Source organism: Pogona vitticeps, chromosome 1, assembly GCF_051106095.1.
Source record: "Pogona vitticeps strain Pit_001003342236 chromosome 1, PviZW2.1, whole genome shotgun sequence".
In the NCBI taxonomy this organism is placed as follows: domain Eukaryota; kingdom Metazoa; phylum Chordata; class Lepidosauria; order Squamata; family Agamidae; genus Pogona; species Pogona vitticeps.
In genome coordinates, this window is record NC_135783.1 from 211,057,192 (window position 1) to 211,074,015 (window position 16,824).

The window sequence follows — 16,824 nt, forward strand, 5'->3', positions numbered from 1 at the left end:
AGTAGTGCATGAACCTAAAGTACGAACACAGCTAAGTTGCAATTCCTTCCACTACAGAAGCTCAAGGGAATCGTGCCACTGAAGCAGGAAAGTATTTTATCTCTGAGTTCTCATCAACAGTGGGAAAAGGTTTTGAGCAAGTATCTAAAATTAATCTGCTTGCTACTGTTTGTTAGCTGGCACAGTTTGCCAATACACCTCCCTTAGCTATTAGTCTGACCAGTTCTGAACTGGAAGTGCTATTCGAAGCATTTGTCTACTAAGAACTCTAGTTCCATTTCTCTATATATCCATTAAAAATAATATTCAAATTGTATTCCTTTGGGCCACGTTGCTAGTAAAAGGCATCAACATATTCAAGTAACTATATTTTATTGTCCCAGCAGTTGAAAAAAAAATTGTCTACAAACGTTGTGACCCATCAACCATCTTCTCAGTTCTGTTAGGAGAGGCTCAGAGGGTTGACGTCAGCAATTATGTGTTAGGGAAACAACAAAAAGCATTAAAAACACCGAAGTCTCCTCAATGAAATTTAGACTTGTCCAGAAAAGTGAAAAGGAGGCACTATCTTAGTGCTGCAACTTGCGGCTGATCACAGCTGCCACGACCCAAACTGAAGGGAAAGGATTCACAACAACACCTCCGCCAAGGTTCAGACCAACACCTCCGCCAACACCTTATCCAAGGTTCAGCGCAAAGGCACTTCCAGCATGAAGACACTCCTCCATAGGGACAGAAAGCAGCAGCTATGCCAAGGCATGTACTTGAACCCAAGCAGCTTCTTCCAGGCTGAGAATACTCATTTGCAAGGCCTGACCATGATCAGGAATCATTTCACTATGCCAGGACTGTTCAGCAATATTCAGAAGTGCTTGCGACAAAGCAGAATGAAACAGCTGCCTCAAGCTGCAGATCCTGGATGTCATGTAAGTGCAGCAAATTGCTGGCTATTTAGCTCATTGTTTTATTACTATTAATACCTGGACAAGGAGCAGTGCTTGTGGGTTTTTCTCCTTTTAGGTGTCAAAACGACTTAGTCGGCCTTAGATATTATGCATTTTAAGTTGAATGGGGAAGGGGAGCTATTTGCAGCCTTCCCTTAAGCAGCTAAATGTCCTTGAACAGCCCTGACAGCTCTTAAAGAAGGCAAGGCATGCTCCTCTTCCAGTGTGATACTGAAATTTTTCACTCCTCTATGGGGATGAGAACTGCTAGTCCAGGCATCCATGGGGTTGCTGCACAGGCCAGGAAAGGACTGAAACCAGAGGTTCCATGGAAATCAGCTAAGAATTAACTGATGAGAAGGCATGTATCTGATCCATACCACTATAGTGGACTTTGACAAGTCCAGGACATCACGTTGGACAGGATCATTAATGAAAAGCAAAAACATGCAGGATAAAACTGTTAAGACACTGGTGAGCTTTGACTTAAAAATGAATAAAATGAAAGGAAATTCCAGTATTTTAAGTGCTTTGAAATGATACATACATTGGCAGAAATCCTGCAAGTTAGCATTGTAAGTCACAACTAGAGCACACCCATTTGAATCAATGGAACATATGGAAGAGTTGATTCACCAATATCCACTGATTCAATTGACATACTCTAGCTGCAGCTTACTACAGCAACAGTGTTTAAGCCAATAACACTTTAAGATGCTTCTCCCTGTTTCAGTTAATTAAACTTCAGTATTGTTAATGCCCTATGCTGACGACTAGAACATATGTTTTTATATAGATCTCAGGTGTAGGCATCCTTCAGTCTCGAAGGACTATGGTAATGTGCTCTGAATAGAAAAGTCTTGGAACAGCGTCTAGTGTGGCTGAGAAGGCCAATTTGAGAGTGACAATCCCTTCCACACTGAAGTCAATCTGTCCTCTGTCCGGCTCCCTGGTTTTGCTGGTTTCGGGACTGCCTCTTTGCCTCGGCCTGCTGGACAAGTGTCTCTTCAAAATGGGAGATGCCGTGATGCACCGCCTGCCTCCAGGCTGAACGCTCAGATGTCAAGGTTTCCCATCTGTTGAGGTCCATTCCTAAGGCCCTCAGATCCCGCTTGCAGATATCCTTGTATCGTAGCTGTCTCCCTCTGGGGCGCTTTCCCTGCACTAATTCTCCATAAAGGAAATCTTTTGGAATCCAACCATCAGCCATTCTCACGACATGCCCAAGCCAACACAGATGTCACTGTTTCAGTAATGTATACATGCTAAAAATTCCAGCTCATTCTAGGACTACTTTATTTGGAACTTTGTCCTGCCAGGTGATACAAAAAATGCATCAGAGACAACACATATGGAACGGGTTCAGCTTCCTCTCCTGCCGTGCACAAAGGGTTCAGGACTCACTGCAGTACAGGAGTGTACTCAGGACGCAAGCTCTATAGACCCTGATCTTGGTATATGCCGTCAGCTTCTTATTAAGCAATACTCTCTTTGTGAGTCTAGAGAACATGGTAGCTGCTTTCCCAATGCGTTTATCCAGCTCGACATCTAGGGAGAGAGTGTCAGAGATCATTGAGCCAAGGTACACGAAATCATAAACAACCTCCAATTCTTGTTTGGAGATGATAATAGAGGGAGGTGAGTCCATGCCCCGGCCCATGACTTGTTTTTTCTTCAGGCTGATTGTTAGTCCAAAATCTTGGCAGGCCTTACTGAAACGATTCATCAGTTGTTGGAGCTCTTCAGCAGAATGGCCAACAACAGCTGCATCATCGGCAAAGAGGAACTCCTGCATGGATTTCAGCTGGACTTTGGTCTTTGCTCTCAATCTAGAGAGATTAAAAATATTTCCACCTGCTCTAGTCCAGAGATAGACACCTTCTGTTGAAGTTCCAAAAGCGTGCTTCAGCGTGACAGCAAAAAAGATCTCAAACAGTGTCACCACAAGGACACAGCCCTGTTTTACTCCAGATGTCAAAGGGATCTGATGTTAATCCATCAAAAACCACAGCGCCCTTCATTTCCTCATGAAAGGACCTGATGATGTTAAGGAGTCGAGGTGGACATCCAATTTTGGGAAGGATTTTAAAAAGACCATCCCTGCTAACCAAATCAAAGCCTTTGTGAGATCTATGAAGGCCACAAAGAGTGGCTGTCATTGTTCCCTACATTTCTCCTGCAACTGTCTGAGAGAAAATACCATGTTAATGGTGCATCCATTAGCTCGAAATCCACACTGTGATTCTGGACAGCCTCTGTCTGCAAGCACATGGAGCCTCTTCAGCATGACACAGGCAAGCAGCTTCCCTACAAGGCTGAGAAGAGAGATGCCATAGTAGCTTACTGCAGTCATCCCTGTCGCCTTTGTACTTGTACAATGTGACGATGTGTGCATCCTTCATGTCCTGTGATACTCCATCTTCCAGCAAAGACAAAAGATTTCAAATAGCTCGGTGGTGATGGTCTCTTTACAGCATTTCAGTAGGGCTATTATCCTTCCCAGGTGCCTTACCAGAGGCGAGGGAATCCAAGGCCGCTTTTATTTCTACTAAAGTTGGTTCGCTGTCCAACTCTTCCAAGACAGGCAGGCACTCAATGTTATTTAATGCCTCTTTGGTTACTATGTTCCCTCTAGAATATAGCTCAAAGTAGTGCTGCACCCAGCGTTCCATCTGCTTTACTCGGTCCTGGATGATCACGTCCGTAGCCATCTTCAAAGGAACAGATTTCTTCTGTATTAGACCTTTAAAGCCTGCTTGATACTGTCATACATTCTCTTAATGTTACCTGTGTCTGCTGCTATCTGTATCTCAGAGCACGGCTGAAGCCAATAATCGTTAGATCTCAGATAATTTTTTTTAAATGAACAATAAAGTATGCTAACTATGTATTTCCAAAAGAACCAAAGTCATACATACATACACACAGGAGGTTTCTCTTCTAAGTCTAATATTACTTTGTTGTTGTGAAGGGAAAATACAACTGGAGAGGCTTAAAACAACTGGAAGGGGGTCAGCATACTGGGCCTCTATTAATGGATCTGCAAAATCTCCCAGAAGAAGAAAATTGAGCAGAAAGGCCCTGTTTCATATTCCATATAAAATGTGTTGAGTATTCTGATACAACAGATATTGTCAGCATTCATTATGATCTTAAGAAAAAGGTACTTTGACAGATGTCTTTTCTTAGGATAGCATTCTGTTGCAGGGATACCAGACCTGTCCCAGTACACAACCTGCAATGTGTTGTGGTGATGCAACCGTCCCAAACAGGTCTGAAAGGCTGCCACACAAAAGATGAAGGACACCTGTTTTCTGTTGCCCCAGAAGGTTAAGACCTGTTGGATTCAAATGTCAAGGAAGGGGATTCCAGTAAACATTATGGAGAACAGCTGTTTGACAGTGGAAGGGACTATCTAAGGAGGTGGTGGACCGTCTTTCATTGGAGATTGTTGAAAAGTTTGGATGGCTATCCACCAGGGATGCATTAGCTGTAGATTTCCTGCTTTGCCAGGGAGTGGGCCTAAAGGACATTTAGGAGCCTTTCAAACTCCAATTGCATGAGTCTATGTCTGCACTTTTAAGAAGTACCTTTAAGAAGTGAGTTTGTTCTATGGCTTGTTTTCTAACTCAATTTAGAGAGAGAATGATTCCCACTCTACACTCAGACTGGGGAAGTTAATTTTTGGGGAATACAAATACAGCGGTGCCTTGCTTAGCAATCGCTCTGTTGAGCGACGAAATTGCTTAGCGATGGACTTTTTGCCATCGCAAAAGCGATCGCTTAGCGATGGTCCCTATGGGGAAAATTCGCTTTGCAATGATTGCGGGGAAGAGATCATCGCAAAGCCCCCATTTTCGGTCAGCTAATCGGCGGTTTCAAAATGGCCACTGGAAAAACAAAATGGCCACCCACTGTTTTGCCTTGCTTAAGAGGCAGCGAAAATGGCGGCGCTATGGAGGATTTTTGCTGAAAGGTAAGTTTTTAAGCCCATAGGAATGCATTAAACGTGTTTTAATGCGTTTCTATGAGCTTTTTAAAATCGCTTAGTGATGAAATCGCTTAGCGATGTTTTTCCGGAACGGATTAATGTCGCTAAGCGAGACACCACTGTACCCCAAATGCCCAAACTAGCTTGGCCAATGGCCATGCTAGGTGGGAGATTTTTGAAGCTCCCACTCATCAGTGCTTGCTCTCCCAGACAAGATGCCATTATAACAGAGCTCAGATATAATCTGATTGAAAACCATTCCATACTATTAGACATTCAGCACTAAAGGAGAAGGATACTGTTTTGTTTTAATAAAAGAGGTAAATCACACTCTATCCTAGCTTACTTCAGCTATTCCTTACCTGCCACAGAATTGGGTCGGGGCATTACTAAAGAGCCAGAGTTCTGAGTGTAAGTAACTGGACCATCTCCAGAAGACACTTCCACCTTTGGCAAATTCTCGGAAGACTCTTCTTCTGCAACTGGTGAACAATTATCTGTCCTCCGTTCTAGAATAATTCCTTGGTGGGCAACAGTTCTGATACTCCCATCTTTGCTCCATTCCAGGCTGGATCCACTGCGGTCATCATTTTCAGATGAACTTGTTACAGTTGCTAAAAAAAAAAAAAAAGAAAAGCAAAATGAAAAGGGGAAACAACTGAATTCTAAATTAAAATTTCTAGTATATTTAAAGTGTTCTAGTGCTAACAAGTTGGATTCCACAACTGAGATCTTGTAACAGAATGCTGCACCGCAGAATCCTCCTTTTTAGGGATCTAGAAGTTCCATTGCTCCTTTTGATTTTTTTCCTTTGTTGGATGGAGCAAAAACACTTGTACCAAACTCCTAAACACATTAAAATCTTTGATTTTTCTATCAGTGGATTGAAGCTTTCAATTCAATCTCTGTGGACATTTTAAAATAGGTTCTTCTGAGACTGATCCAAGGAATCTACACATTACCCACATCCATGGGTCCCTCCCTCCATGTTGTCCAGCTTTCCCACTGCATTCAACTCTTCTACAATTTTTCTTCCTCCAAGCCATCCCTCACTCCATTATTCCTTCCACGCAGTTTGTCTGCATTTTCATCTCTCAACATTCCATTGTTCTGAGTTACTGTGCAGGCTGGGGAAGGGAGAGGTCGAAGTTTTAGCACTGTGTTCCTTCAGATTTTTGATCCTCCTGCAAACCTTGGGGTTAATGCAAGACTTCTGGTACCTACCGCTCTCTTGTGTCTGGGTGGTGACGTCTAGGTTACATTAGCATCGGGAAGAGAAAACCTGAACTGGTATTAAGAGCAGTGATACAATGCAACCAATTTTGTAGGTTGATACATTCCTTCAAGACACACTAGATTACCATCTTTGTGCTGATTTCAGAGGGGGGAACGACAGATTCTATGCATTCTTTTGGTTGCAACTACAAATGCCTCAAGATTCTTTCAAAAGTACTAACAACTCAAGTACTGTTTTTAAAAAAGTTGTAAGGATTTGATGAAAGCCTTACAGGGTGCCTCTGTATGACAGAATTATTAAAGTTCCTGACTCAAGATGAGACTTAGTCTTTTTAATATATTATGAATTAAACATCTTTTCTGATTTACTAATTGAGAGAAAGAGGTGGGTCAGGGGAAAATTTCCACTCAAGTTTCTGAAAAGGAGGCATATGGCCAGATTTCCCCTCTTATTTTGGCTACTAGCCCAGACTTTTCTCTTACTTAGTTTATTACAAAAGATGAAAATCTGCCCTCACCTCTATTATGTCAGTGGAAGCAGCGAAAATTTCAAGTAAGGCAATAAAACTTTAAAAAAATAGAAGGAAAGAAGCCTTAGCCAGCAGAAAGTGTGGGAGAGAGAGGAGAAGGGCAGTTCTCTGTTCAAAAGGCCTACTGGCCCAGAATAACAGAGCAGTAAATGGAAATACAATGGATGCCTACTTAAGTAGCATGGAAGAACAAGCTATTTTCATGGCTGGGTAAAGCTTGCCAAAAAACTGTTACAAAAGATATACTTGCTAAATTCTGTACTCATTGAGCTTTTACTACGACTAATAAATGTGCATGAACTGAATGCTACATAGGTAGCATTCACAGAGGAAAAAAGTACAGGTTGCACTGGAAAATAGTGTGCACCTTCCTCCTCACCTCTACCTCCTCTGCAGTGAAAACAAAATGATTAGGTTTATAAGGAACCCTTGTGTACGAGTAGACTTTGTGCTGTGCAAATTCATTCTCATTGCATTTCCATTTCATCTTCTCTCTTCTCATGTAACAAGCACTGACAACAATGCCATGTTATGCCAGTGAGATTTCTGAAACCATAACTGTCCTTCAGGATTCACAGAGAAGTGAGTGAAAGAGATTATTTACTTTAATCAACCACGGTACATACAGTGGTGTCTTGACTTGAGAACTTAATCCGTATTGGAAGGCGGTTCTCAAGTCAAAAAGTCTGTAAGTCAAGTCTCCACTGACCTACAGTGCATTGAAAACCCATTAATCCCGTAACAGGCCGTTTTTGTTCCATTTTGGTTTTTTTCTGGTCTGTAAGTCAAATCTCAGTCTGCAAGTCAAACCTAAATTTTGCGGCCAGAGAAGTCTGTAACTCAAAAAGTCTGTAAGTCAAGCTGTCTGTAAGTCAAGGGCCCACTGTATCTAGCTCAATAATGAAGCAGTACTGATTACGAAGCAGTACTGGGGCAGCGCTCCAAGATTTCACAGAGGAATCTTGCCTTCACATACCCAAAGATGCCAGGGACTGAACTTAGTAACTTGTGCATAAAAAAAACAGTTGATCTATCATTGCTATCTTCTCTCAGCACACCGTAACACTACATAAAGGCACGATACAAACAATGCAAAGTTTATGTATCTTTCTAGCTTTGCTTTGAAAATGGGGAGGGAGCAGAGGAGGAGGGATAGCAGAGAACAGAAAAATCCTAGTGCCTTAACTATATTCTTAATAGGCTTCCTGTAGATTATCTCAACCATCTTTACAACCACCGTACATAGTCAATATTATTTCTTTACTTCTGATGGAATTATGACAGTGATGGACTGTCTTGTCTAATGCAGAGAAAATTAAGCTGGGAGATATGAGACGCACTAAACCTGTCTTTAACCTCAGCCATCCCTCCCTTTCTTTACCCAACACAACCATGTCTGATCATTGCGATGTAGTGAAGAAATTCAGAGCCCATTAAGGGTTTACATTGAAAGAAAAATGTAGGCATGATTAATGCCTCCAAGAAAAAGAGAAAAGAACGGATAAAGATGACATAATTATTTCAAGTGAAAGAGAACTTTAAGAATTTTTGGAGCATGGCTATTTTAGAACTGGAGCCAAATAATGACTGGAATTAAGACAAGAAAGCTTTAGCTGTAGCTATATCTACCCTTGCAGGCTCATAGCGGTCTACCTGCTGCTACAGTAAAGCAAGCTGCAAAAGAGATAGCTAGAAGTCATACATAGCACTACTAGGATTTAAGGTCCTTACCTATAATTCCACTGTCTTTGCTTTCCAGGGTGGAACTTGGGCTGCTAATGGTCCCACAGGGACTACTTTTGTTGGCTGCTGCCTTGCCAGCACAGCTATTCAAAGTTGAGCAGGGACTATCCGTGCTCGGTGACGTCGTGCTGCTTGTTAGTGTAGAACAGGGACTGACTCCTTGACTAGCAACTGTGCACTGCAAAATGAATGAAATGAAGCATTAACGTTGAGAGCACAGGATATCACTCATAACGAGGGAAATTAATATGAAGTAGAAACCAAGGAAACACACATGCAGCTTTCCAAGAATGTTGGAAACACTCAGGGTAATGACGAAGGGCTGACTATTCAAAAAGTAAAGGAATGAACAGAAGCTAGTTTTACAATTTGTGTTACAGATTATTAGAAGCCTTCTAGTATATCACCCAGTCCCTCATGCCTTACTATAAAATACTCTCTCCTCTCACCATCCCATCAGATATCATCTTGACTGGGGAGACAGGCTGCAATCAGAATTATTTGCCAGGAAAAAGCTACTCAGTTAAATATACACATGCACTAAAACAGAGAGCATATGGAATGAGGTTATGCCTGCTCAAGTATACAAAGAAAGGCAAATAAAATAGAGTGTTATTTAAAAACATCTTTAGCACACATCCACCAAGCAACACACCACCTACAGAGTTAATTGTGGCCATCTCTGATGGCAGGGTAAAAAGTTACCTCAAAAGTTAGTTCTTAGAAACCCATCCTTCTTTATTGTTTGAATTCACTAACCAAAGATAATCACTTATTGGTACTCATAATGAATTTTGGCTCAGTTTAAAATTACTTTCTCAGAAGGAAAAGGGAAAAATCAAGTCTCTCTCTCTCTCTCTCTCTCTCTCTATATATATATATATATACTGTATACACACACACACAGTGGTGCCTCGCAAGACAAATGTAATTCGTTCCGCGAGTAGCACTGTTTTGCAAAAAATTCGTCTTGCTAAAAGCAGTTTCCCATAGGAATGAATTTTTTTCATCTTGCAAGGCATTGGTCTTGAAAAAAAATCGTCTTGCGAACCACTGCCATAGAAGAAGCCATCTTGTGAGGCACCATAGTGATCACAAAAACCATTCGTCTTATGGGTTTTTCATCCCACAAGGCATTCGTCTTGCGAGGCACCACTGTGTGCGCGCACATGCGTGTGTGTGTATATATAGAGACTTGATTTTCCTCTTTTCCTTTTCCTTGTGAGAAATTATACACACACACACACACACACACACACAGAGAGAGAGAGAGAGAGAGAGAGAGACAGAGAAAGAGAGAGAGATGTTCACTTCATATAAGTTGTTACAAACAAGTACTGTTTGTTCGTCATACAGTCGTGCAGCGCTGGATGATTACCCCACTCTACGACGAATCCGCTTTAAGTTGATGTTTTTGCGATTGCTTTTGCGATCACAAAACCATGATTTAAATGGGGTTTTTTTTTTTGCTGTGCGATGATCGGTTCCCTGCTTCGGGAACCAATTTTCACTTTATGACGATCAGCAAACAGCTGATTGTCGGGTTTCAAAATGGCCACCGGCTGAAGAAAATGGCCCCCCACTGTTTTCTAGGATGGACTCCTCGCTTTACAGGCACCGAAAATGGCCGCCGTATGGAGGATCTTTGCTGGACGAGCAGGTATTCAGCCCATTGGAACGCACTGAATGGTTTTCAATGCATTTCAATGGGTTTTTTAATTTCGTTTGACGTTTTTGCTCTACAGTGATTTCGCTGGAACAAATTAATGTCATCAAGCGAGACACCACTGTAAATTACTTTGAATGCAAAGAAATGGTAGCATCCCAGATTTAGTCAGAATTCTATCTATAACTAATTTCCACTATCATACCATAGTTTCATGTTTTTCTTCTGCAGATATATGGGCAGAGGTTGGAATTCCTTCTCCCAATAAAAATCCCAGTCTTGTCATCAACTCTTGAGCTGCTGGTGAACAGCTGGATTCTGTTTCTGATTTTGATTCTATGAAAGAAAAGAAACATGAAAAGGAAGGCTACGGTTAGATGTTATATATGAAGAAAAAGAATTTTGTCTGAATTCTTTTCTGGACCAATAAGAATTCAGCTTCCAATAAAGAGGCAAATACAGAGCATGAAACGGGCATCTTGATGCGTTATATTGCCACTATGAAGCATTCCATCCTAGTACAGTAGGACCCCCTGTATCTGCAGGGGATCGATTTCAAACCCCCCCCCCATGGATGCTGAAAAACAGAGATTACAGCAAATATTATTTTAATAGTAAATGTTGTACAGTATATAGCATGGTCTCTGGGCCTCTCTAGTGGCCATTTCTGGTAACTTCATCTTTAGAAATTTGCATTTCTAGGGTTTCTCTACTACAGTGGTGCCTCACATAACGTTTTTAATTGGTTCCAAAAAAAAACCTTATGCGAAAAAAACTTTATGCGAAACACCATTTCCCATAGGAATGCATTGGAAACCGGTTAATCCGTTCCAATAGGCACGGATTGGCGTCCTTAAGCGAAAAAACCCATAGGAAACATTGTTAAACGATACAATGTTTCCTCCATTGGAATGTATTGAAGCCGACTCAATACATTTCAATGGCTTTGCGAAGTCAATTTTTGCAAATTTAAGTGTGTCATAAAAGGGTCAAAAATGGTTTTAAATGCTTGGATTAGCTTCTGCACCCTCTAAAACGGATGCAAAAGTTAATTTGGCTTTGATCTGACTTTTCGTTAATTTATGGTGATTTTTTCCCCCCAACTTTTGACAGCTGTCAAAATCTGACAGCTCCATTGTTTCCTATGGGGGAGAAAAAAATTCACAAAAAATTAACGAAAAGTCAGATCAACGCCAAATTAAGTATGCACACATTTTAGAAGGTGCACTAACGATTCCAAGCATTTAAAACCGTTTTTCAACATGTTAAGACACTTTTGTAATTGAAAAAATGAACATCGTTAAGTGAAGCAGGGGACCTAAAACCAAAAACGTTAAGCGAAGCATGGTCCCAAAATCGCTATGTGAAAATCGGCCATAGGGAAAAACGTTATACGAAGCACAATCTGACTCTGAAAAAATAAACGTTAAGCGAAAAAAATGTTAAACGAAGCAAACGTTATGCGAGGCACCAATTTTCAAAAGCCAAGTCAAATTAAGTGCAATACAGGCAGAGATATGCAATATAATCTAAATCTCCAGCAATTTGCTTTTTAAAAGATTGGCATCCGCACATGGCTGCTTTGAAGGCATGGGAAGCATTTTCTAACACAGATACATACATACAAACCTGAAATTGCTAATTCCATTTCCATCAATGAGGAAAAAACATAAAACATGTCTGTGCAGTACCTATTTGCTACCCCATGCTCGTGAATACCTGCTTCCAGGATAATTTATAGCAGGGGAAAGATCCAAAAAAAATAAAATAACCTAAAACATCTCTTCTTCAGCATCACTTCCTTTGTGGCTACTAATTTTTCCAACCCCTGGAGATCTACTGACGAAACTTGAATATATAGTGCATGTAAAGATGTTTTCAGACATTATGGAACAATCTTATAGTGTTAGGAAAACCATATGACTGATTCGTGAAATATGTTAGTAGACAATAACATACTGGTTTAAATCCATCAGTAAGTCACAATTAGAGCCACAGCACGCGCATTTGGTGAGCAAGTCCTCTGTAGGCTCAATTGGGTTAAGGAATGTACCCTAGTGGTGACCTACTACTTAATATCAGCCACTGTCACCAAATCTATGTCTAATCTGTTGCAACCAACCAAATAACTTCAAAAGTTCTCAAGTTTTATGCAGGATTGTATTTTCACCCTTATTTTCACTTTGAGTACTACTGCATTTTTATTTTTATTTTGTTTTATAATGTAAGCTGCTCTGAGAACGGTTGAAGCATTAAAGGGTGACCTGTAAATGCAGCAATGAAGAATGCAAATAAATACTCTTATTCCAGAAGTGCTTTCCCCTTAATTCCTGCATTCAAGTAGTATTGTAGCACAGAACAGAGATGACCTTTAATGAGGCAAACTGAATCTTAAATGAATCTCAGCAACTGGCTCAGAAGGAATTACTGGAACACAATTCCACTTGCCTGGAGAGGACAAGACATCTGCTTAATCTTGAGCTAAACTAACAACACAGCCTGAGTCCTCAATAGAAAGGATTTAATAGTTTTTCCAATATTCCTCAAATGATGAAACACCTCCTCCTTTCTCTCCCAAACATGTCTTCCAAACATTCAAAACATGTAGAGCATTATCTTACAAAGCAACAAATCCTTCTAAAAAGTAATCTCCTGTGCCTTAATACCATTAATAGGAGGTTATATCTGTTGAGATTTTAATATGAAAATTTATTTAAAATTAATGTTTTATGGTTAAATGTAAAATGGCTGATTTTACCTGAGTCACTGTACTGATTGTATTCAGGTGTGGGTATCAAGGATTAAGACTTAATGTTGTACAGCTGTGGTACATGATGAAACTTTGTGTAACAGAAAATGAAGTAACGTATTTTCTGATTGGTCACAGAACTTTACATAAGTCATGTGTAAAATGAACGTCTTTATCTGCTGTAAGTCAGATCACTTTTTCCTATGCTGTGCGTTGCTTCATGTCATGTTATGCTGCCAGAGGAATGTCTATTCTCTATGCATATATGTAGGTAGACTAAGTTGTTGGTTTTACTCTCTCAGTGTCATAGTGTCACAAGTATTTCTGCTAACCAATATCTCCTTACTTTGCTGATGTTAAGAGAATACACGTTATAATCAAAATTCTCAACAGTACAGTATCCTCTTTTAGCCTAGTGCGAAAAGGACAAAATCTAACAGTGTTGGCCTCGTGGTTGCAGAAACACCAGCAGATCATCTAGTACAACACATAGTCTAATAACATGATTTGTTTATTTATAAGGTTGTAATGGCTTTTGCAACAACTTGCACAAGCAGAATTAATTATTAATTATTGACACTTGCACAAAGATGAAAAGGTTGCTGCAATTAGTAGAACATTGGCACTAGCTAATGACACAAATGGAAAAAGCTCATAGAAAGTATTTGTACTGTACTCTTTAGGTATCATTTACCTAAGCTATCTGTATGATACAAGCAGCAGTAGTTCAGACCAAACTAGTCTTCGAAATGCCCATCTGCTAGTCTCTAAGCCACTGGTTCTTAATCTTTGTTACTCAGATGTTTTTGGACTGCAACTCCCAGAAGCCTTCACCATCAGCTCTGCTGGCTGGGGTTTTTGGGAGTTGCAGTTCAAAAACACCTGAGTAACAAAGGTTAAGAACCACTGCGAGTCTAAGCCAAACTCAACAGAAATATATAAAATGTGTCCTTCACTCATAATATCCATGCACACTTCAAATAAGAGTCTGTTATCTGAGCAGCTTTATAATTTTAAGACATTTTGCAGTAACATTTCTGGTAAAAAAAACAAAACCCTCATATACTCTTTAAAAGATGCCTTCTAACAGTTATTTCAAAAGAGGTTAGAGATGATCACTATCAAGTAAACAGAGAAGAATAGATGAACTGGCAGACTCTTTTTATATACTGTAGTTATATTCTATTCATTTAGAAACAAAAATCCAAACAGAAAAAAAACTGGATCTGAATACAGAAATCAATCAATTGCTGTTTTTTTTAAAGTCAGTATTTATATACCAGATCAGTTTTTCTGCTTTCCCCCCTTCAGGTAATTGTATTTTTGGCCTGGTACCCTGTTTAGAACCATCAGGAACCAGAAATAAATCATTGGACCAATACAAATGCTATCCATCATAAAAATGGTGTACATTGTTTTCCTGCAGATCACAACCAGTTCATAGGATGGAGTTTCCTCAATCCCACCAAAAACATGTACGTGGGAGTCATTCAACAGGACTTACTCTGGGAACTGAGCAAAACATTGCTATGATTCCTCAAAGCCAATATTGCATAGCCTAGTATGTGCTAACATGACATTCAAAGGCCTTGAGATAATATGCACACGGTGCTGAGTAGAATGAGTGACAGGAAATTCATTCATGGCTCTCAGTGTTTGCCTGAAGTTGGGTTGTTGCAGAAGCACACACTACATCATAAATATACACATGGTAGATCGGAGTTACTATAGCTGGCCAGGCCACGTTTGAACATGTGGCTTGGTTTTTAATATACTGTAGACTACTGCCAAAAAAAATATGGCTACTGGGCATTTAAAAAGTTCCTTGCATTATATGATAGGTCACAACCATCAAGCCATTAGCCCAATTTCTTTCCTTTCCTCCCCTTTTTTCTTATTATAAATAACTAGTGGCAAAGCTCTCACAAGGCTCCATAAGTGAGTTTGAGAACTGTAAGTGGAGGGACATTAATACAGAACTCTTTTTCATGCTGTGTCAGCACAAAAAGAGTCATTTAAGTGGAAAATGTTCAGAATATTCATACTGTTCTGTGACACTTGCTTAATTCCTTAAGATATATAAAACAGGGGTGGTGAACCCCACCCACCCACCCCCACCCCACTGCTTCTCCTCACCAGCCCCATGCTGGGTTCTTAACATGACACTGCTCTGTCCACAGAAAGCTACTGGAGGGAGCTTTGCACAAGGTGGAAGGAAAATGAGTACCTTTTTTTTGTTCATAGCATTCTGAACCAAGGTAAGAATCACATCTGGGATTCCATCCATTCTGGACTATGGGCCTGACTGATTACAGGCAGAATGCAGGCAGACACACTCTCTCGCGCGCACACACACATACATACACACAAAGCAGGCTTTGACTGAAGCAATGAGGATTTGATAGGAAAGAGTTCCCCACCCTGACGTGAAATAACAGAATCTCTGTTTCTGCTGTTAGTTTCCAAGAACACTGATTGTTTGGGAATTCTGCCAAGCTAAGTAGGAGGGGCCAATAAACTGGTTTAAAAGCAAACAGCAGTAAACAACTAAATTGCACTTTTTAAAAAGAGTAAATTATTTGAGTTTTAAAAGTTGAATATACACAAGCAACTATTACAACACAAACTCAAAAACATGAGACAGATTTTGCTTCCACATTAAAAATCCAGTTTAGTGTTTATATGGCGATTTCTATATAAACAATTGAAAATAATGTGACTTCATGCATGAAGTATTATTAGTTTACCTCCAGAAACTTTACTGCAGTCATTTAATAGTTCACATGCTGCATTCTTGCCTAAGCAAAGAGTCCCTCTTTCCCTATATGTCTGAGCACAGAAATGTATGTGATCCAGATGAGTGCAGACATGGCCACCAACAGTCTTTACAGTGGCTGCTGAAGGTGCAGGAGAGGGACACAAAGAAATGAAATTGTACATTTCAGACTTCTCTGATACCTGGTTTTGTCTTGTGCAAAGAGACACCACTGTGTCTTACGTGAAATGACTGCTTTCTGTGATCAAGAGTTTTAAGAGCTATTTATTACTCTCAGAAATATAACTCAAAAATAATAGTATGAACAAATGAAGTTAATACTAGGGAACATCCCCTAAAGATATTATCTGCCTATCCTCACTGCCTGAAAATCTATTTTCTTACTCAGAAATGGTAATGACACTATAAAATCACTACATGATTTCTCTCTCCTTTCCTAACCATCAATGCATCCTCAATACCACACATTTCCAGTTACAGTGTTTATCTTCTAATGCGGGATTTCTCCTCCCTGCTTCTATCACTTATTTAAGCAGTTTAAAAAAAGAAATCCACATCTCATTCCCAGCACAAAATAATAATGTAATGTAGCAATCAAACCGGGTGAAGCTGCCCCGCCTTTAAAAACAGGGTTCTCCTAGCTGATGGTTCTGAGTCATTCCTCAACTATACTTAACCTGTGCGGTCAGCCATTTGAACTCTGCTAAGCATGCCCTCTGATCAGCTACTACATGGGAGAACAAGGAACCTGGAGCAGCCAGATAAGGTCTGGGAGCCAATAAAGCTACACGAGCCTCCCAAACCTGAGCCAGGGGTGCAGGTTTTTTTTTCCTTTCCAAAAGCTGACAACAGCAGGCAGCTGACCTTGCCTTTCACCAGACTCTGCACAAAATGAGGAAGAAAATGTGGACACAGATTGTAAACAGGAGGGAGAATAAGATCAATTTTATCTTATGGAAAGGGTACTCTCACCTCTCTCAGAAACGTAACACGTGTACCTGTTGTCAGGGCAGGGACTCTGACACCGGAACATCTCCCTATGAGCCCTACAGAACTGTACAGCCCTCTAAGGAAAAAAAGAAAAAAGAAAAAAACACAGATGCCTGCATTCGTCACAGCTGGCATTTATCCCCAAAAAAGGGTCAATTCCAGAATGAAATTAGACAAAGATTTTCAATCATAACAAAAT

At 40.2% G+C, this 16,824-nt stretch overlaps 1 protein-coding gene across 10 annotated transcripts in view; it reads right to left on the minus strand.

Annotated features, from left to right (window-relative positions):
* Positions 1-16,824, minus strand: part of TANC1 (tetratricopeptide repeat, ankyrin repeat and coiled-coil containing 1) — a 183,717-nt gene that overhangs the window by 47,203 nt on the left and 119,690 nt on the right. For all 10 annotated transcript variants that reach the window (XM_072982655.2, XM_072982627.2, XM_072982661.2 and 7 more), the window contains 3 exons: positions 10,316-10,446; positions 8,433-8,622; positions 5,298-5,549 (listed from right to left, as the gene is read on the minus strand). In XM_072982655.2, the coding sequence (XP_072838756.2) occupies positions 5,298-5,549; positions 8,433-8,622; positions 10,316-10,446 (573 nt within the window). The remainder of the gene's footprint in view (positions 1-5,297; positions 5,550-8,432; positions 8,623-10,315; positions 10,447-16,824) is intronic.